This window comes from Nasonia vitripennis, chromosome 2 (genome assembly GCF_009193385.2).
Source record: "Nasonia vitripennis strain AsymCx chromosome 2, Nvit_psr_1.1, whole genome shotgun sequence".
NCBI classification, from domain to species: Eukaryota; Metazoa; Arthropoda; class Insecta; order Hymenoptera; family Pteromalidae; genus Nasonia; species Nasonia vitripennis.
In genome coordinates this window covers 17,367,455-17,393,673 of record NC_045758.1, presented here as the reverse complement: position 1 = coordinate 17,393,673, position 26,219 = coordinate 17,367,455, and the positions used below count along the sequence as shown (strand labels likewise).

At 40.8% G+C, this 26,219-nt stretch overlaps 2 protein-coding genes across 7 annotated transcripts in view; one reads left to right on the top strand and one right to left on the bottom strand.

The window, feature by feature from the left end:
• Positions 1 to 18,636, top strand: part of LOC100115197 (FK506-binding protein 2) — a 48,271-nt gene extending 29,635 nt beyond the window's left edge. Inside the window, exons 2-4 of one of the 2 annotated variants that reach the window (XM_001599943.5) lie at positions 13,692 to 13,855; positions 15,790 to 15,902; positions 16,475 to 18,636. In XM_001599943.5, coding sequence (XP_001599993.2) covers positions 13,692 to 13,855; positions 15,790 to 15,902; positions 16,475 to 16,663 — 466 coding nt within the window. In that variant the 3' untranslated portion in view covers positions 16,664 to 18,636. Of the gene's footprint in view, positions 1 to 13,691; positions 13,856 to 15,789; positions 15,915 to 16,474 lie in introns of both variants that reach the window. The other variant, XM_008215711.3, reaches the window with a different exon arrangement.
• A 2,235-nt stretch (positions 18,637 to 20,871) lies between these two features.
• The window catches only part of LOC100115129, a 213,927-nt gene continuing 208,579 nt past the window's right edge, over positions 20,872 to 26,219 (bottom strand). For 3 of the 5 annotated variants that reach the window (XM_031923721.1, XM_031923719.1, XM_031923724.2), the window contains 2 exons: positions 24,950 to 25,117; positions 20,872 to 21,328 (listed from right to left, as the gene is read on the bottom strand). In XM_031923721.1, coding sequence (XP_031779581.1) covers positions 21,255 to 21,328; positions 24,950 to 25,117 — 242 coding nt within the window. In that variant the 3' untranslated portion in view covers positions 20,872 to 21,254. Of the gene's footprint in view, positions 21,329 to 22,906; positions 22,998 to 24,949; positions 25,118 to 26,219 lie in introns of all 5 variants that reach the window. The other 2 variants (XM_031923723.1, XM_031923722.2) reach the window with 2 other exon arrangements.

Here is a 26,219-nt window from a genome sequence, read left to right as displayed (position 1 = left end):
GTGAAAACCGTTAAAAAGTTAAGTTTAGTTGACCATTATTATCAAATTTGAATGTAAAAAAATAAAGCAAAATGTTGCTAATATTTTAGTGATGCGTGTCTATTATACCAACAAAGTATTAATTTTAAGTTAAAAATTGTTTTTTCCTTTTTTTCTTGCATTAAAACGTTTGCATGTTTTATTACAAGTATTTGGATTTTCACGATTGCAAGATATTTTTTTATAATTTCTGGATTGTAACAGTCATTTGACAAATTTCAAGCAAATGTTCTGTTTTATCTTGAGTTAATGTGTATATCTATGCATTTATAATGTTTAAACTCTTATTTATTTAAATTGTTAACCATAACTTAGATAAGTGGCCCAAAACTTAGCTTATTAACCGTTAACGTTTCTACCAGGGTTGAATTATTTTTTAGGAGAGCAGAGTGTACATACTGTTTTTGATTGGCAGCTCGTTTCCGAGAATACTATAACTCGCACGATAGAACATGAATTATTCAAAGAGCATGCCATGTGACAATCAAACCCTGCTAACAAAGTTCAAAAAGTTATAACTATAACGCGCACTGACCGATCTGGCCAAAACGGCGAATTCGCGATTTATCAACCATTTCATTTCGACCGCGCGGCAAGCGTGATTTCATTTGCAACTCGAATAACGCATGCAACACCAGTATGCTCTCATCGAGCAATGGGGCAATCAACGCGCTTATTCGCGAACACGAGTTTCCAAAGTAATATTTTCGGCTTACAAAACGACCCGTGTATAGAGCGAAACAAAAATTCGGGAAATTCTCCCCGTCGCGAAGCGCGATAATGGGATATCTTACCAGCTAGCTGCGTCAGGCCCGCTAATCGAATCTCGTCGTATCGTTCGCCAGCCTCGCCCCCTCGGCGCTGGCGCTCAAACTCATCTTAGCCTAAAGTAAAGCTAGCAGCCAGCGCCGCGCGATCCGACTATATAATACACACGTATACAGTACGTAGCGAGCAGATATAACAGGCTCCCGGTTGCCACCACGGTTGCCTCGACTCCGGCTCTACTTCGTATCGCTCGGTCGCGTTAGGATTTCCCATGCGAGGCGTACGTTATGTATACATACAGACACGAAGGTTCGCGAGTATGCCCATGCATAGAGGGGGCAAACTTCCCGCACGGTTACAGGCCAGCCATGAAATATGCAGGCCGATATATGGTAGCGTTTTCGGCTACAGCCGATCGATTTCGCGTTTCAAGCTGCAGTCGGAGCTGCTTGCGCTCGTCGATTTCCGAGCAGCGCGAGCAAAGAAGTGCTCGGATGATTCTCGGTTCTTGATCGAGTTGGTTGCCTTTATTAAATGTAACTTTGGTTTTGATGGAAATTATTTTTATTTTATGTCCGTCAACTCAATTATTCAAAAGGCAGAAGGCAAGTGAGCCGTAATAGCGAGGTATTTTTCGACACAAACTGTTTGATCTAATTCTCCGGGTAGTCGAATAAAATATTTAGCATTGTTTCGAAGTGATTCCGCGCCAAACTTTCCGTAGTCTCCATACCGCGTGCAGAGTATCCCCGTGAACGCCACCACTGGGCGAATAGTTTTGTCGAAAATTCCTAATGACCCAATCACTGGGAGTTTGAAACTGCACGAGCCACGTTCAGCCGGACTGCCTCGCTTTTCCGAAACGAAACTGCAAAAGCCACCGCGCGACCAGCTGCGCTAACTTTTACGTCTTCGCTCCGAAACGAGCTCACAGTGCGCCTTCCTCCGAAATCGACTCCGAAATGAGTTATCTCTGCTCGCGAGAGCTCCTGCTTTTGGCGCAAAAAATTAATAACCCAATAACCCTATTAACCCACTCCTGGATTATTTGCACTAGTCTCTCGCGCACGCAGTCCCGAGAATCAATAAAAGACGCAGCAGTTCTTAATGCAGATTTAGATAGGCCGCTTCCTCTCTCTTGCGCTCCTCCAAGTTCTCGCGCGAAGATACTTGGGCTAATTAATTTATAGACCTCCCCCGCGCGCGCGCTTGCCTCCTTATCTGTTGCTCCCGTGCTGCGGGCTTTACGCGGTGCGTGAAGTCGCCTCTGCACTTTGCACTGGGTCGTGTCAGGCCATTGACCTACTGCACTCGCCGCATCCTCGGCCCAAGTAAACCACTGCACCCCCGCGGCTCTTTCTCACCGTCTCTATCAGATGACCGATACGCATAATCTCGAGTACGTACCCTCTTTATATATCTTGCGCGCCCTTATCTGCGACGAGCCTCGCGATTTCTCTTGCTCGCCCGTGTATACGTATACAGCAGCACGTATGGGTATATGCGTCTCTGAAAACTTCAGCATCAGCGAGCGAGATGATAGTAGCGGCGAGCGATAACAACCTCCTACTTGCACACGTGCGCGGCGCTGGCTTTCCCGCGCCACGTCTGACCAACTCCTGTTTGCTCCACTTTGGCCAGCACTGCTACCTCTTTCAGCTCGAGCTTCTTGTGTCGGCGGGAAAAGCGAGAGCTCCTCTAAATGAAGAATCAAACATTTACCGGCGGCTTTTGCTCCCGCTGAAATCATAATGAGCTCACAGCACGAGCTCGAGCGCACGCTGGCTCCGTAATTAATTTGCGAAAGGAGCTTTCGTTCTGGATCTCGAATATGTTTGGTTTCTTTTGTCTCGCTGGAAACGAAAAGAAAAGAGGAAACAACCGACCCATTCTTGGATAAATCATAAATACGCTACATGACGCTCAACCGGGGAGTCTCGGCGCTGTTATGACCGTTAAAAAAAGAGCTTTGAATAAAGAATCCTCGGAAAAAGAAGCAAAATAAAATACCTCGTGTTCCGAGGAAAATTTCCATTAAGAGTCGAGATAGAGAAGGGAGCAGGGAGGCCAGACCGGCCTAGGAGGAGATCACCAGCGGCGCGAAGCTTGTGAATATCTTATGAATGCATATGAGCCGCCACTCGTAGGTGGATATTACACGGTGTCGCCGGCGTCGCATTTCCATGGTGATAACCGCGTGCACGCTTGCGCTCGTGAGAGAAAAAAGAGAAGCTGAAAAGCGTATGCCCGCTGCCGAGGCCCTTCGCCAATTTTTGAACAACTCTTCTGGAATATTTAGAGCTCGTCTTGCGCGCATAGGTGTGTCCGGGAATTAGATTTGAATATTTATAGGTACCAGCTCCGATAAGCTTATGCTCGGTCTTTCCTCTCGAACTGTCTTTGCACTCACTGACGGCGACACTGAACATGGCATTATTGGAAATGAAAATCTTGAATTCTACGAAATCAAGGCTCACGTTACGGCGTTGATTTTTTTCCAGTGTAATCTCTAGAGCTTCGAGAGCTTTGCTGGCGTTGAGCAAACACGTGCATTATTTATTTCCAGTCGGAAACGCGCGAAACGGTCAAAAACAACGATGACAGCAGTTGAAGAAATAAAAGTAAACGAAAAATGCCGGGGTTAGCCTTTATTCATACGCGAATACTCCGCGTACAACAGCGCAGCAGCTGGAATCGAGCTGGAAATAAGACAGTTGCATTATTCATGCGTGAGTAGGAAAAATCAGAGAAAAAAGGTGAATTTTCTCCCTATACCAAGCTGCGTGTGCCGAGAACTCGACGTCGCGTGAGCTGCCCTTTAATATTTACGCCTTGTTATACGTTGCGAAGCTTACTCTGGATTTCTGGTGAAAAAGTCGTCTCTGAATTAGCTGGATGCAGTATTTTTTAAATATGAAAAATACCATTTTAGAAATCAAAAGTTTGATTAGTTTCAAAACTCGCGTGGAACAAAGTATAACTCTGCACTACATGAGTATGCAAATTAAAATTTCGGTACGTAAATTCAGAGCCTATTATATGTTTTCGATGCATAATACCATTACTTAATTAAGGTAAAAGCACTAGTAGTGGGACGAAACAAAATTCGGGACCTATAGTGGGACACGGGCGAAAGATTAACGTTTCTTTTCAAAGTAGAGCCATGAATCGTTAGAGGGAGAAATTTTATTTATTATTAAGGGTATCAACTATTCGAATAAACCTTTCAGTGCACAAAATTTAGAACCAGAATTAATTAGACGCTTTTATCAAAAATGTGTTTCGAGGGTGACGGCAGACGATCCCGAATCAGGCAGATTTCATTGATTCAGGAGGATCGAATTTTGCGTATAAAAGATATATTTTAATCTGACGGCACTAAAATAACGCTTTTCAATGATAGATGACATGCTAATGAATATGATTCGTGTTGTTTTTAGTAAAAAAAAAAATTATTATTTTCTCTAAAATTACGTATCCAAGTAAGCCTGCCATATTTTCAAGCAGGGCCAGAACTGGGACACGCCAAAGTACACACATTTTAATAACATTCATAGCAACTGAAACGTACTTCAAAGTATATTAAACAATTCTTCTAATAACAATTGATAATATCAAACCGAATGTACCCGGGAAAAAATCGAATTTACATATTTCAAAGTTTCTTGGTTTTGCTTGTAATTCTAACCTCAAAAAGTGAGGTAACGCGTCTCTGATTACCACTTTTCGGAATTTTTAATTTAACGTTTCAAATTAACTCTAAAAGTATTTAGATCGATTAGTATTGCCAAATGAAAAGAAAAATGGAGCTTTTATGTACTTTTTTTTTTAATTTTGCGACTGAATCTCATAATTTACATTTCTTTCGAAGGGGTATATCAAAACTGTCCCGGTACTGGTGCTTTTACCTTATAGCTAAAACATCCAAAACTTGCTGAACAGCGCGCGGTAAGTATACTGCATTTCGAGTTAATCAGCATGCAGCCCCGAGCGGAAAACTTTCATACGGCGTATATCCTGCGCGTTAAATTTCGCTTAGCATACATCAGGCCCGGGCTCGTAAAGAGCCGAACGAAAAATGCTAATTTCTTAAACGCAAAGTTCCTCTCTCTCTCTCTCTCTCTCTCTCTCTCTCTCTTGCGCGCGCGCACACAAAGCTTCTCCTCGCGCTGCTGTACATCGCGCCGATGAGGTGCTCAGGTTTAACGGGGCGACGCGTAATCCCTGGCCCTTTAATGACCCACGCTAAATTCTTGGCGCGCGCGCGCGCCGCTCTGGGAGTAAGTGTAGCCGGAGTGTAGCGCCTCAAGTGCGTCCATCTTGCGCGAGAATCGTAAAAATCGTGTATTATGCATAGGCGCTAGTGGCCGCTTTGTAACGAGGGGTTATTAGCGCGGAATAACGACCTCGTGTAGGCGATGCGGCTCTGTATGGCTAGACGATGAAGTTCGGATGTACAGTTTCCTCGAATTTCTGCATGCCGTGCAATAGCTGAACTTTCGATCGTGAAAAGTCATTTGTGATAATGGAATATCGAAATTGTATTCTTGTACCTCGGTGCAAATTGCATGGAATTAACGAACAATTGTAAAATTTTATTCCGCGGAGGTGCGCTGTTTTAGGAATTTCAATTCCTCAAGACACCGCGTAACAAAGGGCCAACTTTCAACAGCAAGAGTCAGTAGAGCGAAAGGACGCTGTGTGGTAACAACTGCTGTAACGACTTAAATAAGGCAAAGTTCGAGCAAACGGTGCACACAATACGGAAGTTTAAAATCATTTGGTAATTTTATACCGGCAACTGAATAACAAAAGCAAAGGCTACCATGAATTCGATGATCGCTGGTGTTTCATAATAATGACAGAAATTTTTTGTCATCAAAAGCTTTCGCAAGCAGCAGTCAGTCAGCCGATCGCGTGCAAGCTCGGCGTATCAGCAGGCAGCGTCTAAAAATCACTCGAGCAAATTTCATAAGCCAGGGCCGCTCTAGAGCCGCGGAAAGCGCAGCTCGTAAAACAAGCAGCCGCAGATTTTATCGCTCGCACCTTTGAGAGTCAGCTCGCGCGAAAACTCTTGTCTTCGCTTGATTTACGATATCTTTCTTCGGGGGGATGGGGTGAGCCGATTATCTGGGTGCGCGCGCTGCTTCTCTACTTCGTCGTACTTTTTTTTAATCGCCCGCATTACGTTTCGTATTTTTTTTTTTAATTTCTACGTGATTTTATGTAGTGTCCGGGAACACGATGAGAAGCTCGATAATGGGCTTTTCACTGTAACTCTCGTTATTCTCGAAAATAAGATAATAAAGTTCTTGCATGACTCTGTTCGAATAACAGAGAAGTGAAATCCCATCGCTTCGGCTGTCATATTTTGTCCCATAGTTACTTCGAACAACGTCCTCTCTTTTATCATGCTTTCTCGGTCGAATGATGAGGAATAGGGCTCGTTTGACCAGCTCTCGCTCTCAAAATATTTTCTCGTCTCCGTTTGCTTCATTCATCGTAACCTCATTTTTCGCACCTCCGTCCTTCCTCTTTCTAGCGCCAGCCGCTTGGTAAACTACAAAAAGCGAGAGCGGCGCACAATAGCAGCGCCGAACTCTCGTGCATCAAAGCAGCTTCTCAAAAATAGGGGCCGCCAAAAAGGGAAAGCCGGAGGCTCTCTTCGAGGGGAGCGATGATGGTCTTCCCTGGCTGCATTCGAAAATAGCCGATCAAACACGCGCCTCGGACGTTTTTCGAGCACGCGCACTACCCTCTTGAGCGATGCTTGAGAGAATAAGGGATTTTATCCGGGAGGTTCTTCTCTGACATCGTGGTGCCCGCGTATTATGTTTAGCATATACGTCACGAGTGGGCTTGCAATTTGATGAGGGAAAAGGCTCGCCTTGGTCGGACTATCTGAGGTTGCTCCGGGATTTATTATACGCTTCTTTCGATATTAATAAGAGAAAATAACCGAATCTGCTGCTTTCGAAAGTTCTCCCGTATATCTTCAGCGCAGACTGGTTTCCATATTCATACTCGTACGCTATAGCCGGACGAAAAGCTATACCCGTACATGCGCGAGCTTGCGAAGCGTACAGCTATATACGCATAGGTAAACCCGAATAAATTTAAATAGAGCCCGAGATCTTTCTTTGATATGATAAAGAATCGTCGGAGAGAGCTAAGGGTTGCCGGATAGGAAAAGAGAAAAAAGGCAGAAGGTTAAAGGTTCTTTGATAGCAGTACGGCGATCCTTTATTCTTTCATGGTCTTTGCACTTGTCGTCGTCCGGCGCAGCAGCTATAGCTATATATATATATATATATATAGGTATTTACTGCGGTTCCAAAGGAATTCTCTCCTTCTCTCTTATCCTCGATGCGGTTTTTACCGAACTCCAATTTTGCGCGCTCCCGATCGCTCACTTTAGCCTCTAGTTTTGTTGGGCGAATTTCAAGAGCTTTTTATTTTCGAAGCGACATGCAGCTCTCAATTTATAGAATCAGTTATGGAACAAGGTGTTAAAGCTTGCCAATAGAGATTAAGGTCGTTCACCGACTGCAGTGGTGCTTAACTTGGGTTTTTATTAGAAAATTACTTTTTGAATTTAAAGATATTATACAGTGTTGTCTAATGTCAAAAACTTACAATTCATAGTATCAAACATTAGAATGGTAATGCAAATTGTTTGGAGTGCAAAATACTCTAAAAGCTTGCAAGAAAGAGAATCACTGTGCACCTATATATATATATATATATATATATATATATATATATATATATATATCATGAGGTAAAAACTTCAAATTGTTGTATCTTAAAAAAATTGCCTGGTTTGCCCTATCCAACTTTTTCTCCATGATTTGTATTGTTATTTTACACTATAAGCTATAGCTTTCCACAAATATTTTTAAAAAATTAGGAAATCAGTGTAGAGAAAGTACTATTTAATACGGGAATTCGGTTAATGTCACATTAGAATGAAAGACGTGAAAAAGCAGGTAAAAATCGCCGGCTATAGATGAAAAAGGCCTACGTATAAGTTCACTGAGCTGTCATATAATTACGTTACGAATACGAATATCGGATTTCCGCGTTACGCTGCGATTCTCCATCAGATCATGATGCGATTCTCTTGTTTATTTTTATTTCATTATTTTTCTTATTTTCAAACCACATCAGTCTGTTGCACGCGCTATATATATATATATATATATATATATATATATATATATATATATATATATATATATATATATATATATATATATATATATATATATATATATATATATATATATATGTATGAATAGCCTGCTGTTGGCTTACATCGACGAAAATGCTCGATTAGTCGTAGCGAAAGTTTAGAGAGCTTTCGGAGGGAAAATTACTTAGTTTTATTAAAACCTCTCCCGTCTATATAGCGGCAAGAGGTTTTTTGGCGTCGGGATGAGGACAGGGGCAATTATTCGCAGTGTAGGTTAGCTGAGCTGCGGAGTGAGAGAGACGCCGTCTATTGTAGATCGCTCAATTGTTCGGAGTGATTAAGGTTTGTTTGCGGCGGTTAAAGCAACTGGGATGGTATTGAAATATTTCGGGCTGGCTTTTTCATCAGCGAAAATTCTCGACTCCGAATATTTAAATGCCTTTCGTCGAATCGTTTTATCGCTTGAATAGATCGGCTTTTCTGTAACACCGTTTAGTGGATACAGATTAAATAATATATCGCGTGGTAATGACGCTATGTAGTTTATGAATTTTCGCTTGTGCAAAAAAAAGTAGAGATCATTTTCAAGAATTAATACTGCGGGAAACCGAGCGGCTCCAACGTCAATCAAAATCGTCGTTTTTAGGCACGACCGCGACACGGAAGTGCCTTATAGTTTCATGTGCGAAAAATGTGTGAGATGCGATATCTCACGCAATTTTCGACCGATCGGGCTGAAATTTTAGGAGAAGTCTCCCTTTGCAAAAGCTAAAAAACTATTTTTTTTATCCCGATCCCCTACGTCGTTTTGAAATGCGGGCACAATTTGTTCGATTTTTAAGCATTTTTTAAATAAAAATTTCTTGTAATGCGATTATCTCGGAAAGACTTTAATCAATCGGGCTACAAATTTTTGTACGAACTGCCCTCGTAATACTAAGCTGACAAATTTATTTTGGGCTTGATCTTGCACGTATACGCAAAATGCGGTCACCTCCAAAAATCGCTAAAAACGGTTTTTTAGCTCTAAGTCGAATTCTAAGCATTCTACAAAAAAAAAGTTAAATGAAAAAGTTATAGATCTTTGAAAAATACAACTTTTTCCCATTAACATTAAATCATGAAAATGCTTAGAACTCGAGTTTACAGTCCAAAATCGATTTTTTACAGCTAAAAACCAATTATTTGCCATAAAACATTACGGATTTACGTTTTACATGAAAACGTTAAATGTAAAAGTTGTAGACATGTTTAAAATACAACTTTTTTCTATTGACATCAAATCATGAAAATGCTTATAACTCGAGTTTACAGCCCAAAATCGATTTTTTACAGCTAAAAACCAATTATTCGCCATAAAACATTACGGATTTACGTTTTACATTAAAATGTTAAATATAAAAGTTGTAAACATTTTCAAAATACAACTTTTTACCGTGGCAACATTTTCTTTTAACACTTTTTGACATACACAATCCTAAAAGCGATTTTTTGATACATAAATTCAATAATAACTTCGGTGCAACATGCCCCATCCAACTCAATTATTTTCAGCAATTTTCCTATATTATGAAAGGCTGAAAGTTATATTTTGGCCTTTATGTCATACATATATACAAAATTAAACCACTTTTTTAATTAAATTATAAAAAATGCAAAATTTAGGAAATACGTAATCGCCGAATACAATCCGTGTAACTTGGCATCATATAACGACGTACGCTATATTAATTAAATCTTTTAAGCTGAATCAGTACAATTCACTTTCAAAATTCAAGTGTATATACTGAACTAGAAAAACCTAAACTCAATAAAGAAAATTGCTTAGATTGAAGGAAAGCTCTAAGTAGCTTACTAGATCCCTCTAAACTATGCTAAATACCTAAACAATCAATTTTCTAATATTCTAATTGAAATCCTACAAACGAAATATCATCCTTTTGCTTACTTCCTCTTGAAAACTGCAATACAAAAGTGTTGTACTATTTATTGAAATTACAATAGAATAAAATTAAAATAAAATATATTTTAAGAATATCTACAAACAAAAATAAATAATTGATACAAATACAAATAAGTTACTAATTTTCCAGTAGTTTTGATGATAGTGTTGATGACCGCCAGAAGAATACCAATCATAACTTTGACAACAATATTGAAAAAAAAACAGGATAATACTATATCAGCACCGACAGGCATTACGAACGCGAAGCGCGAGCGTCAGCCGTTGTGTCTTATGCGCAAAACTGTAAAAAGGCGGCATGACAACGCGGCCGTGAGGCCGCGCGTGGCGCGCTAGTTCTGTAATAATAACAATGCATGCGCATGCAGAAGTTTTCTGTATTCGACAAAATGGAACATGTAAAAGTCATGCCAAACATGCAATTTGACAGAATAATAAATAATCTGTCAGTCAAAAGTACTTTTCAGTACGTGCGATCTTTTTATATCCCTCGGATTATTGTGTTATGCCGTTTGACTTTGAATATGTGTATTTTTGTAGCTTTCTTTATATTTGGAATAGCATTTAAAACCTGCAGTATGATCAGTAAAATTATTTCGTAGCTTTACTGAAACTTGGAGAATCATTCAACAGCCTCTTTATTAAGCTACAGATCGAATCGTGAATTTCGAATCCAAATACGTGCTATCAACTTTGTCGGCTTCTCAGTCACGCCCTGTCAATAAATTATTTTCGCGATGAATTCGTTATAGATAATACGTAACAAACTTTATAAAGCGCGTACCATTATTGATTATAATCTATAAACAAGATTTGCAGGCAGATTAATGGCAATTAACGTGTCAATTGCATATTGCATTATGCGCTGAATAGAAGCCAATCCGAGTACAATGGATCCCGTATAAAGCAGTAAAATAATGTAGAGATATCAGCTGCCAAAATTGGACACAAGTTTTTTTTCGCTTCATTAAACTCGCGGGTAAGATTGCTCCGATACAGCAAAACTGTAAAAAGCTGCAGAGATAGAAAAGCTTATGCGCTCGAGATACCACGGATATAGGGACTCGCAGCGATATCTCATTCACGCGCGCGTCAAGACAGCCGTAGAAAAGCAGACAACGCGAGGATGGAGACTAAGCCTGTGCAGAGCGAGAAAACATAAAGAAGCTCAAGGCACGTCGCACACCTGACACTACGCCTGAATGTATACGGGAGTTTGCTTCCCAGGGAGAAAGTTAGGTGGAAAGGAGAGGGGGCTAGAAAAGCATTTCTCGCGGGACAGCGCAATGCTGAGAATTATGGAAAACGTCTGCTGGGACGAGAAAAAAAACAACAATCGTTCGCTTACTGAATGGATGATGGGAATCTGAATGTAAAGCTGCTACATTCTTCGCGGGTAAAGTTTTGTTTTTAATGCAAAACGATGAAAGATAGACATACGAGTTTATTTTCTACGCATCTATTTATGTTACTGGCATTGTATACCAGTATTGTATTTCGTTACTCCCATTAAAATTTGAGGTTTAGATTTTTTTCCGGAAAAGCATTTTTTTCTCCATCTCTTCAATTTAAATTGGCATTTCCAATTGGACAACTTTTCAATCAATTATAGTTCTATTAGGAAGTATTTTTTCCATTTATTTTGCCTGTCCGAAATAATTGCAATTTCTAAAACTCAACACTGTATTTTGCAATCTCTATCATTTTAAGAAACGCAGTAAACATGTTACGGTGCGCTATTTTACAACCACCCTCTGGATATCCAATTATCAAATTCATCAGATACTTATATAATTAATAGATTGACAGGATACTGCACGATAGATCGGCACAAAGCACCCCTGCCCCCTGTACGCATGGCTCGTTCCATTTGCGCTCGAAATCTCCATTCGACAGTTTCATTTAGTATGAAATCCGAAAACCCTTTTTCCACTAAATACATATATATATATATATATATATATATATATATATATATATATATATATATATATATATATATATATATATATATATATAGTGGAAAAAGGGTTTATATATATATATATATATATATATAAATATATATATACCTCTATCGATTCTCCGCCAATCAATTATTCATCGATAACAGACCGATACTATGAAAAGCTTTCAAGTTACGCTCTTCCATCTATCTGCCTATAGGCTTTCTAATACATCTATATAACGTACCATTGAAAAGGAGATATCGCTGTTGGCCAATCATCAGGCATACATCCACATACTATCTACAGTATATATAGAGCAGACTGTATTACCAAAGCGTTTCGCGTGCCGAGTTTATCGAAAATACTGCGCGGGAGCGAAGAGGATGATGCAGCTGTTGAAAGTGGATTTGAAGCGCTCATTTCGGGAATTGGCACTCGAGCACGCTTCGGCCACTTATCGTCCGGCGCACATTCGCGAGTGCGCGCTGACCGTGTGCGCGCTTAGAGCTAGAGAGAGAGAGAGAGAGAGAGAGAGAGAGCTAGAGCAAAAGTTTGCTGCAAACCAATCCAGCGCGAGAGCCCAGGTTTCTGATAAATTACTTCCTACACGCAGCTGTACGCCTGTGTCTGTGGTTGTCTAGGTGTTCGCGGAGTGGAAGGGGCTATTTTACACCGGGTGAGCCTCTAAAACGCCGACTGCTAAATTTAACTCTAACTGTCCTCTCTCGGCTCTCGAAAGTAAACGCGAGTTGGGAGTTTAGCGTGGATATCCAGTAGCTTTCTTACCGTGGACTACTCCTAATGATGCTGTTATTAGTGGCAATTCTAGTTCGACTGAGCTCGCGTAATCAGGGCAAAATAATAACTCATTTAAACGGCGAGTGTAATGTACACTGCAGGGTTGTGCGTCAAAATGCTGTAATACGCTTTCACGCGCCTGGTCATTAAGCGATACACATCCTGTGATTATACCGTAAACTTGGAAACAACAGCACTTGGAGTAGGATATAAGTTCACAGTCGAACTTGCGGACGATAATTACAGCGAAAATATAGCTGTTCGCGAATATATCTGTAGGCATATCCGCTGTACCGTCGCGCTTACCGGAGTAATCGGAACGAACCGCCGTTGCTTTGAAATAGCCCCCGGCGATAGGAAGGAAAAAGCTCGCACACTGCGCTTGCTGCTGACTGCGTCCATTCACGAGTGACGGGGCCGTTTTGCAATTACGAACATGTGTACGCAAAAGCGTACCGGTGTAGTAAAAGCCCGGCTAATGAAATAATTAAAGCGGCGCTCGAAGCTCTCGCTGATACGCAGCGTCTACCTCCCCGTTATATCACTTTACCGCTATCGTTGTTGGCCTGCTTTCGGCGAAGGAAATAATACCCCTCAAAGGGATAAGCGCGATTCTCAAGTTTAATGGAGAGCGGTAAGGGTGGTTAATCTCTACAAGTGATTCGTTTGTAGTTGACGCCCGTAATTTTACAGTTAAATATGTCGCTGTTGTGACCTGCGAGTCTTTCACGAAACATCGTATCGGGGCGGACAATTTACCATCCCGAAGTGAAATTCACTGTTTGCAAAATGCATAAACGCCGTCGCGCCGTTGCCCATCACGATTGTAATTTCAATAAATTGGCACAGCTATATGAAATTCCATTTACACGCATTATACTTTGCGCGGGAAACGTACCATCGTATCAAATAATAAATAAGTATTTGGAGCTAACTATTGATCGCATCGCTAAAGGTTCAATTTCGTTTGTGTTCACAGCTTGGACAGAGACCAACCCTTCACCTTCCAGTTGGGAGTCGGTCAGGTGATCAAGGGCTGGGACCAGGGATTACTCGACATGTGCGTGTCCGAGAAGAGGAAGCTGACGATCCCCCCATCCCTCGGCTACGGCGACCGTGGAGCTGGAAACGTCATTCCTGGAGGTAAAGAATCGTCACCGTTAAACTTCTACTGACAATTGATAAAGTACAAATTTATCGAGGGAAAACCTGACTTTTTTTCACGCTACAAGTCGTTGAGCTTCAATTACGCTTGACGCGCAGTCAAAGGTCATTGGCTGACGGATCGCGGGGAAGACCGACGCACGTGGTGTAAGCGTTCAATAATTGTTTGCGCGACAGCGGAATCGAGATTAGGGACTGCGCAAGAGGCCATGATTAAAAATGTACACGCAGCTGGTGTACGCCGTCCGACGCGCTGTCGATTAATTGGATGGATAGTTCGAGGGTGTGGCTTGGGCTTTGTCCTCTCTCTCCCTGTGGTAAGAGCAGTCTTCGGTGCGCGAATTCGAAATTAGAGCCAGCGAGCTGCACACCAGAAAATAATTAATGAAAAGCAATAGTGCCCTTGCATGCACGATTTATAAAATCGAAAATGAAAAAACGACCTCGTAAAGCATCGATAAATATTTCGGAAAAAAGCGTGCGCTGCAGGACAGCTGTCCGCGACGCGGCGCGCATCAATAATACACCGGCGTTGTCCGCTCCAACCCCCTGCTATATTTATACGAAATTATTCGTACATCCGCGGCCGTACACGCACACGCTCGAGGGAATACGCGCTATTCACTCGCGGTATTAATTTCACTCGTTTAAACGTCGAATAATTAAGCGTACTATATTTCATTAGCACGGCGCACGAGCCGCGTTCAATCGACCGCGACTGCTTCCATAATTAATGGACCCCCTGGCTCATCCCGCAGGGCCAGGCTGCGCGACGCGTCCGCGAGAGGAGAAAAAGGGTGAATTATGTCGGGCTTTACGCTTGTCATATCCGAAGAATGGCCGACAATTTTTGATCGTAGCACTGTATTGCCGCGATCAATGTATAAAGGCCCAGAGCGCTCTGCATATTCGATCGAACATGTTGGTACCGCTCGATGACTTTTGTCGAGTTCACCGGAGTAATAATCGTGGTTTTAATCAGTTTTAATGTAAAAAACCGACGACCGCGCGTACGTGTGCAGGATTTAAAAAACAGGAGACAAAATAAGGGAAGTAGATAATAAAAAGGCACTGGCTATATAGCTGACGCTAATTCGCAAGCAGGAATAGGAAGGGGAGGAAAGACAGAACGAGTTGGTTCGTTAGCCGAGCGACACCGGATCCTTTTTGTTCTCGAAATTACGAGGGTATTGTTATATTTCGTGCACGTCCTTATGGCGTTTATTATTATTAATTCGACGTCGGACAGAACTTTCTTTTTAAGTGCGCGACACTTTGGTTTGTGTCCACATTGCTAGTAGTGCAATGTATTTGAGCTCATATTGCATTTCACGTTACTCGGTTTAGTTTTACCTAGCCAATGGACGTTTGTAACATTTAATAATTTACATATCGGATTTGAAATTTCTATTATCATGCTATAACTGCCTGCGTCTACACTCTTATTATTATTATTATTGACTTTCAATTTAAATATGATAAATGCCTCCTCAAAATTATCAATAACATATTGAAAATAAAACTCTTTGACTCTCAAAACGTATGTTGCCACTCAACGTGAAAATGTAATACAAAAAACAACGCTACATAGAACGCTGATAAATATACATCGAAATACAGTACAAAACTGGCCGCCTGTTATTGATATGTCAAGAGACACTTTATTCAACATATATTGTTTCGTCACGTTTTTGTTTAAACTCGCGCAATCACCCAGATCGATATCTATCAGAGCGAATGGTTTCCTGCAATAAAAAATCACGATTTTTTAATTTATTCTATTCGTTTCACCAATGTTCGAGCACCAATGTTCGATCTATACATTATATTCTATCCAGAGAAATACAATTATACTTAATTTGGCGACATAAGTTAAATTACATCACATCACATTCTCGATGAACTGTTTACAGGCGCTACCCTGCACTTCGACGTTGAGCTCATCAACATCAGCGACTCACCCCCGAACGCCAACGTCTTCAAGGAAATCGATGCCGACAAGGACAATCAACTCTCCCGCGAGGAGGTAGGAACAATGGCAAGGATCGTTCTTATTTTCATATTTTTTTTCTGGAGTCAAAGGGTGTCGGCTTCATCAGATATAATGTGGAAACATCTTTTTCAAAACTCGTCAAAAATTTTCAAAACATTTTCTGCATATTTCTTTGATTTACTTCTACTAACATTTCACCGTAGTGTATAATCTATAATATCTTTCAAAACTGACATGCTTTTAACATCGTACAATTTATAATGATAGTCCTGGAATCAGAACTGAAATTTGATTGGCGATAAATATTGCAAAGATGTTCTTGTAGGCCCTTGAAAAATGTTGATGGAAAACAGAACGATTCCTGTGTATAATAATTAATAAGACAATATGCATGATAAAATGCAGTGCAAGTGCGCGATTTGGAATTCGAACAACTAAAACTGTAGAATATTTAAAAAAATCAATTGCTTTTCAATATCTCTGTACATAAAAGTAAAACGGCACAGCGCTTCGTCTCAAGTATACATATTGTCTTGCAAAAGAGTGAAATACGATAAGAATAAACATCTAATTCGTCGAACGCAACTCTCTTGTCTCTGTCACAGGTCAGCGAATACCTGAGGAAGCAGATGCTGGAAGCCGAGCAGGCCGGCGCCGGCGAGAGCGACGAGGTGAAGAAGATGCTGGCTGACCACGACAAGCTCGTCGAGGAGATCTTCCAGCACGAGGACAAGGACAAGAACGGCTTCATCTCGCACGAGGAGTTCAGCGGACCCAAGCACGACGAGCTTTGAAAAACTCTTTCTTTACTCTCTAAGACACACACACAGCGAAACTCAAGCCTGCGAAAACGCCGACAATTTCAACGCACTTGATCCCGATGAAATCATCATTCTCCTCTGTTTATTTTTACAGTGCAGGGATCACCCTCTCCGCGGATAATTTAAACTACTTGAGGACAGTCGGTTTTATCGGGGACACCGTTCCGCGGACTGGAATCGCCGTGGGCTCGGAGTTTCGAAGTCTGCGAACGTCCGCTATGGACCGGACTCGCGTGGAAACATTCGCGCAAATTTTCTCTTTTTTTTTTCTATTTAAAGTGCTGCATTATTTATATTTTTTTTCTATTTTTACAACGGCAAATAACTTACGTTTTTTTGTGTGAATTAATCACCAAAACGTCCAAATTGCCGAGTATGTGCAAGTGGAATAATTGAGTTTCGCATTTTTTATAATAATGTGTACATATCGTTTTACTGCCGCTTATTTGGACGTTTTGTAAATTTAAGTTTTAAGCTACACTGCAACTATCATGCATTTCTATACTTTCTTCACCTTGCGTTTTACGTTAATAATGTCAAGTCTCCAAAAACAGCCTACAGACGATCGCTTGAATTTACACTAGCTCCGCTCTCTTTCGCTTTTTCGCTGAGTTCGTTTATTCGATCATTTGGATTTGTCATGCAAGAAGTATTTAGTTAGCTTTCATGATGCAACGCTTCCTGCTTTTTATACAAAACGACCGTGTAAGAACACACATTCGACGATAGCCGAGTGCAGCGTTTTCGGTCAACGGCTCCAGCGGATGCCGAATAATAAAACAAAACAAAAAAAACCAACGAACAATAAAAACTGAACTGCTGTTGAGCAGAGATAGAATGAGAAAAAGGCAAAAAATAAAAAGCGGGCCGAAGAGCAGGACGCATCGGAAATCGACTCGCCTCCTTTTTGCACCAGCGACATTCCAGCGAAGCAACGCTGCACAGGACAGGCGCGGCGACGAATAAAAAAACAACAAATTCCAGGCATGAACGGAAAAAGTTCTTGCACACGTACACCATCGTTCAGATGGACATACACACCTATGCAAACGAGCAAAAAAAAACGTTGAAGTGTACCGTGATCCCGATTCTCCAAGTGTAAAGTGATCCTCCGGGCATCATTCATGTGCTGGGGAGAAAGAAAAAAAAATGGCGAAAACGAGAGGGAGAGAGAATGAGTGCGAATGAATTTTTTACTCAAGTATACGTGTATAACGAAAGAGCACACAAAAAATTAATAAGTGAAGATATAAAACAAATCTATTCTAAGTTCGGCAGTGTTTCCCATGTGAACTGTTACGATATAAGTGTGATATCGTTTTTTTACCTTGACATTTTTCCATAACGTTTTAATTCAGTTGTCCAGTTTTTGTATACATTCGTACGTAGGTGTCGTTTTTATAAAATTTAACAAAGACAAATATTAGAGAGGATGAAAATTTACGAATCCAACGGCAATGTTTCGAGTCAGATTTTTATATACACCTTTTATTGATTGATTGACTGTAATTGAAAATGTTATTATAATGCAACGATAATTTTTTTACTTTAATTGTATAGTAATAATAATTAATTATGTATACATAAAAGATATATATTGTACACTTTCTTGTTGAATTTTTCTTGAAGCTACATTGTGCATTCTACGCTTCCTCGAAGATGTTCTTCGGTTTTTAAATCTTTTTAATGATGTGACAAAAATTAATGAAAATAAATGGAATAAATTCTGTGAATGCTAATGAGTCAATGGTGAATCAATTTTTGAGGCAAAAATGTATAACATCAAGGTATAAGTAATCTACAAAGCGAAATTGACATCACTCTCGTTGCTAGCATTATTAATGTAAAATTATGCGTTTTTATTACCACATTATATTGTATGTTGTTAAAGTTGGACGAAGGTTAATAAATAAATCGTGCATCTCTAGCACATTTTGTTATGAAAACGTTTGCACATTATTTATCCACGACTCCTCATTTACATGATGCATTTTATAGTCCGGATGAGGAATTCATTTAAAGCTTTTTTTACAGTTCTATTTTTTATCATTAAAAATTCCAAATTATTTAGTACTTTGTAATTAGTATTTTTTATCAACATTTTCATATAAAGATGTACGTTTCGATATAAGGCAATAGAATAGCAGGAGCAGGGTAGATGGAAATTGGATTCTCAATGAAAATTTGCAAAATTTAAGGCATATTATTTTCAGTTCTTTATTATTTCGATCACTTTTGTGTAATGTTGTACAACGTATTATTCTACAGCCGCGACTTAACTTAATTTATTATTTCCTCGTTTCTCCACAGCAGCTGACTCAACTATCATGAAATTTCAATATTCACGTTGTTACGCCTTTTTATTTGTAAGTTTAATTAATCGACTCTACAATTATCTTAATTCGCTACAAATTGTCGATCAAATTCAGTGATAATACATTTCATCATTAAGCTGAAGAATCATTTTATTTTTATTCTAAAGCGCATATAACAGATCGGAGAAATATATGTATACAATATATATTTATTGGTAAACTCTTGATGATTCAGAGACAGAAAAATTACTTTTCGCATGATTTGATCAAAACAGGCACGTTTCATGTTGGTCGATCACATACAAATAAGTATGTGCATATTTTGACCGAACATTCAGGGCAAATCGGTGGAAGCACATTGGGTCATAGCGGTATCATCAGATTCGGGATAGAATTTTGTATACCCAAAGGTTAAAAATAGGTAAACTGTTTTACCTAATGACAGACCATCATATATCTCAACTTTGTTTAGCAAATGCGTCATTCAGTTAATATTCTCGATACGTCGATACAAAATTAATTGCTTTGCTATAGTTTCCATCCTAAAATATGTTTTCTACAAAACGGTCTGCAAATTCAAGAATAGATTCAGGTAGATTGAATTGTTAAAATACGTTTTTTTGATCGCGAATACTGATGCCGCGGAAAATTTACATGAATGCATGCAATAGGAAAATTTGTCTGATACCAAGAGAAAATTTCCCGAAACGTTCTTCGTAAGGCTTCGATTTATCGTTGAAATCACCCGATATGTAGATATATCGCATAATACAATGCACAGTCTGATGATCACGTTGTGTACTTTAAATAAGATCTATTTTTTCGTTCTTTCTTTATTCGTTTTCTCTTACTCTTATTATTTCATCATCAACGTTCGATCGAGTATAACGTTTGCAAGGCTAACGTAAGACTAGTCGTTACAATAATTTATCTATGAATTCGCTTACTTTAAAATTCTTTATCCTTTACCGCTCTACCGATAACTCAATCTTTTGTCGACTTGTTTGTTCTCGAACTTGCATCAGAGAAACAATATTGCGCACGTACAACATTATAATCAGCACTGCGCGACGACGGCGCAAAAGTGATTTTGGAGAATTCGTGCAACACTATTTGGTTTTCGTAATAGTAACTATATTCGACGTCCACGTATGTTTACTTGCGTTTTTTCATTTAGCTCTTTTAACTAGTGACTATTGTTTCGCTTCCCTTGTTTTCGCATGCAGCGGCTCTTTCATTTGCTAAGTATATATATATATATATATATATATATATATATATATATATATATATATATATATATATTTCGTTGTCGCGCTGAGAACACTGCTTCAGCTCCGTTTAAAACTAAGTAACGATGCATCCTTTTCGCATGTTCCGAAAGTTTTCATTTACATACCACGCTTCTTCTAAAAATTTTCTATCTTTCTATTCAATTTATGATCAAATACTGATTACGACATCATCAGTTGCTCACTAGCAAAAACAAATAATGCATCGTCATAGTACTCAACGCTCGTTACCGCTATATTTTCTTATAAATTGATCAACTGCTACGCGCAAGTTCAATGATAAATTTTCTTAAACATCAACTATGACTGGTTCTTATTTAATAAGCCGATAAATACCACAGTCCGTAGACGCGTTGCTCTGCCAGTAGTGCACAGCGTGGAAGGAAGAGGCGCTCTTTTTTCCTTCTCCACAGAACGTAGCAAGTCGTGTTGAACCTCGCGTTCGCCTGCATCTGTGAAAAACGCGCTTTAACGACGACGTCGCCGAGATTTATCCGGCTTGCGCGCGGGAAGCGAAAACAACGAAAAATAAACGCACAAGAGGATATGATAATAAAACCGAAGGAGGGCCGAGAGTATATATACGCAGAAAGTAAACACGGTAACGCGCAGCATCGGAGGAAACAAAGAAGGGGGAGGGATAAACAACAATAACAAAAGAAGGGCAAAAAGAGGACGCGCAGGTATCGAGATACTCGATTAAAATACGCGCAGTATTATATAGTGGGGAGAAAATGCTCGCGGATCTCCAGAAGGGGTCTGCCACTTGTTCGGATTCTCGAGCATCTTCCTCGACGATTTTTCGGATACCACCGACGACGACGACGACGGCGCTGTTTGCTGCTTCGGCATGAGGAGAGGGAGAAGATGCGGAAATCTGCCTCACGAGGGCAGTGTCTTCTTCGATCGTCACAAAAATCCTTGTTTTCTTCCTCTTGTTTGCTTTGTTTATCACAGTCAGTAGCCCTTGATATAGGCAGCGATGTGTTTCTTCTCCTCTTCCGAGAGACCGTTCTTCAGTGTTCTACGCACTGTAACAATCGAAATAAAGGCGCGAAGCGTCTGGTTAGGTGAGCAAGTATGTACAGGGTTAATTTCAATGAGAGAAGATACTCTGTTGAATGGTCACCCAACATTGTAATTCTCCCACTGCAATCCTTTTACAATTAATATCGACATGCACACATCATTAATTTTTTCTCGTCATGCAGAAAAGCTAAGGGCGTGGGTACAACGATTTCATTTTGATTTCAAAACATGCTGCTTGAATTATAAATTGTTTTCTTGTGATTCGGTAAAAGAGTCAGTCAAAAATAAAAACAATTCTCCAAATGGTGGATATCACACATAAGGAAAAATTTTCATACAGAATCTTAGATTTATAGTTTTCACCAAACACTTTAAGGATTCAACCATTTTCATGTGCTAATAAACTGATTTATCCTCGTAAGAAAAAGGACTAAACGCAATAGCGAATTGTGTACCGTAACCGTAAAGAAGTTTTTATGTATGACGTAAACGCATAAACGTTGAGTTCGAAAGATTTGGAATCGATACATTAGCTGGCTTTAATCTGTGTATTTAATTGTCGAAGCAGCAGCCGAGTGGAATAACTTTCGCAATTATCCCGCAAATATCTCTCCAGAGAAACGGTTGGAGAGATAGGACAACTCAGAACTCCACACCACACGGCGGTTAATCGTAATTTCCATCTAATAATCTACTTGCCCCGATTCGATGGAATTCGAGGATTATAAATAGTTATCGCGCGACTCTAAAGAGAATATTAAAAATCGCGCTGACAGTATAATGAAGTATCCATTTGTCACGATTGGAAAGTCTGGCATCAGAAGAGAATATACAGATGTCAATCGAAGAGCCGCGAGGGATTGGAAATAGTCTCGCGGCTTCTATACTCGTTAATTAATCGATCTCCATTAAGCACCGTTCGACTATCGCTGGTTGTACCGCGAATTGACCAATCGCCGTGACCGATAAGTCATACCGCTTCAATTATTTCACGCTAATACGTATACATTCGGGGCCTCTGGTCTGATCGATTGGTCGCGAGGCAGCGCGTAAGTGATTAATGTTGATTATGTGTACGGATTTGTGGGGTCGTCGCGCTTCATACGATGCACTGTATATATATTGCAGCGCCAGCATTAGCAGAGCCAGTCTTTGCGCGTCCTCCCGGGTTTCGGCTTTGTAGTTTGCATTGAATTCTCGATGCTCAGAGCCTAGCTGGATGATGCATTCGCCAAGCTGGACAATGAATTATTCCTCGCGGAGCCGTGTTGTACGTAACTCTCGGTTGGATAGAGACGTTGAGTTTGTTATATTGGGATCACATTTTCTAGGAAACTATGGATAGTCACATTTACCAACAAACTCACTGTTGAGATAGCTATCATACGAAGCAAGGAAAAGTTTCGAAGCTGGATGTATTAAATAGAACCGCGGTTCGCGAGAGCAAAATGAAAACATAAACGCTCTGTAAAAACACAAAAATAAAAGTCATGCCGTTAGTTCATGCTGGTAAAAAAAAACAAAGAAATAAATAAAGTGAGACACGAAAACAGAGGCAAGCCTTTTTCTTGAAAGCCAACCTTAAATCAGCTGGTCAAAGGTCGCCAGCCCATTCTCAGGGCCGATAGCCGTCCGGCGTCGTGTTGTTCTCCCGTGTGCGCGAGCGCTTCACTGTTTTTGCGATACAGAGAACAGAGAAAAAGAAGAGAAGGGAAGAAGGGCGTCCCAGGCTTGCACCGCAAGGAATCCCGTGTTTTCACGGAAAAACCAGCACCATTTTTTTCTGTACAATGCATTAAGAGCGAGCACCGCTACACCCCGCACCGCAGTTTAAGCTATATTTTAGCTTTTAACTTCGCACTTCTGCTACTCGGAATTTCAATAGGGTTCATCGTGTTGGATTAATTAATAATGATCGGGCCTGTTTAGTGGATAATGCCGATGCTTGTGAAATTTAGTGATTACGCGAAGGTATTCGATGGAACGTTAACATGCAAGCTCTACTGTATCGATAATCTACGTTCAATCCCCTCCCACATCGTAGCAATGACAAACCGGAAATTTAGTTCGATCAAACGCGCGTTACTCGTCAAATTAAGCGCAATGCCGTTAAAAATGCTGCGCATCAACGAGCCCGTTGCGCAATAATAATAACGGGTGTACCTTCTATTGTCAGTCAACTAATTAGCGCGCGTATATTTGCGTCGCGCGCGCGTTCGCGTCGAAAACACGACCATCGTTAGTACGGCTGATCGTGCATCGCGACGAATGACGAAAGCCTTTTTTTAATTAAAAGCTCCAGCTCGAACATCGCGCCATCGACTGTTAATTAAAAATTCCAGGCAATTAAACGTTTCCGCCACACCGCTGTTTTTTATTTCGCGCGTTGTTGTTCGTACCTCGGACTAATGAAATCACGGAACAAATGCGACGTTGGTTAGGTGAAAAATCGCGGATCGAGAGAAAAAGGAAAAAAAAGAGAAAAGTACGTTCTGCGTCGTCGAGTAGTCGAACGCTCGCCAAGCGGATTAGTCCGGACGGTGGGGTTACGCGCGGTGTGAGCGGAGTATATTTATTCGCGCCAGCGGAGGTGGTAAAATAGCTCCGTCATGAGAGGAAAACGGAATAAACCTGACGACGTGGACAGGTGTAAATAATTATTGGCTGTATATAAATTCGCGCCTGTTAACGGATCTATATGGATATGAGGGATTATATTTCTCGACGACTTGTCGTTATATTTTTGTCAATTTTTTACCTTTTTTCTTTATAATCACAATAAATTATTAATACTAAGTTCGTAATTGTAGAAGTGATGAAATGAAATGAAATAAAGAGACAGAAGGACAGAAGGAGAGATAGAACTGTGCAGATAGGTGCAATGAATAACCTCGCCGCCGACGAAAACGTCGACTCCCGACCTCAAAGGCGGCGGCAGATCTCGACTTTTGCCTTCGATCCCGTCGACAGATGCGCGCACAAACACACGCCCTTCTCTCGGCTCGAGCTTCTTCTCGCTCTGCGAAAGCTTCCGCTCTAAGCTCCGGTAGCAGCACGTCTGATCGATAACTAATCAGACGAGAATGCATGATTTTCTTCGAGTTTTCTTTCCCTTTCTTACCGAATTCCCTCCCGACCGCGAGGAAAGTAGAATTGCGAATTTTTCCTTCTGCTTCTGGGTAATTGAATTTCAGATATCAGAGAATTTTCCGGAAAGTGAAAACAATAGCACTGGCGCTCGGCCGGAATTCAATTGAAGTTATACCTTTGCAAAATATTCTATACCTACTTTTCGGCATTCGAATCGAATCTTTCAATCGTTATTATTTGAAGTATACACAGTGTACTTTTGAGAGCTTCTACGTCGAACATTTAAGCCAAATATCGCATACTCAGAATAACGAAATACTAGATTATCACGACATTCTCCGTTCAGCGTATATTACAAAGCTGTGCTGAACAAGTAATCAACATTACTGAAATACAGCACATAGTCTACGTAAACCAGAGCCGTCTAAAGTGGAGTCTAGAGCGGAGCGTCACGAGAATGCGGAGAAGGACGCGGTACGTCGCGCTGTACGTACAGGCGTACCATAGGTGCAGGGTGCAGGGATTTCACTTACAAGACTTACGATCGGCGTGTCGCGTGCGCTTGCGCTCCCTCGGCGTCGTTCGTGTCGCAGGCGTCTTCGTGGCCGTCTTCACCAGCGACTCCAGCAGCTCGTCGTCGCCGTCCGTCAGGTTGCCGTTTGTGTGCTCGTCTCGCAGCAGTGGACCAAGCGACGTTCGTCCTGCACAAAGAAAACGCATTTGTTTTTCATCAGTCGTTGGTAACATTAATGCGAATTAACGAAGTTACGGCATTGTTGAACTATACAAAAGAATCGTCTACCGGTGCGAGTTTTCACGCCACGCGCTGTATTCACACTTGGAGGCGTTGGCAAAGCAATGCAGCTCGAGGTGCCCTTTCGCGCCGCTTTTCCGTTTGCGGACTAATTCGCGCGCCCTCTCGAGGCAACGCGCGGAAGCAGGTCGGGGAAACTCGGCGGCAGCGAGCGAAAGTAAGGACCGAGATTCTTTTCAAACTCGACACCTGCTTCCTTTCAAGAGACTTTTTTCTGAGCTTACTCGCGAAAGACGCTGCACTGGGACTCTTGTGAGCTGCATTATATAGGCGTAGTTGCAAGAGAAATGTGTAGGTGCGAGTTTTGTAAGCGGCTGATGAGAAGATTAGACGCGCGGTGCTTTGCGCTAATGCGTCTCCAGTTTACAAAGCTGCTTTGTTTGGCGTATTAGACGGAGAATACGCAGTCTTGTTAAGTCGCGAAGATTGCATCGAAGCCTACGTGTGCCGCAGATGGCATTCAGCTTTAATACTCTCGAGACCCATCCGACTTTTTGTGCCACGGTATCACCGTCTCTACGCGAACGATTTTCTCTTTTTGTTTCAGCCTCTTCATCCCGTTCGGTGTCTATGTTTCGACTCGTTTCCGTGAAATTCGTGCCCGAGACATCGTATTTAAAATCCAATTCGCGGAGACAAAAAGCAAGGAGGTAAGACAGCTCTCGGCGCAGGAAAGATTCAGGAGGAATGCAAAAAAAAGAAATCTTCGGAAAAGCTCGGCGTAGGCGAAGCCGAGACAAATTACTCACCGCGTCGCATTAACAGAGAAAGAGGATCAATGACAAAGTAGAAACTGCTTCTTCATAATCTAAAGCGAGAGTTTATGCGGCCGCCGATAATCGTGAACTATGCAGTCGCGTTTGCTCGAATTTAAAGCGCGAGATGTGCATTAAGATCTCGCATCAATTGGAGTTAATAGAATCTTCGCATAATTTACGTGGATAAATGATTAGTGGATTGAAGATTTTCAGACAGGAATTGAATGGAAT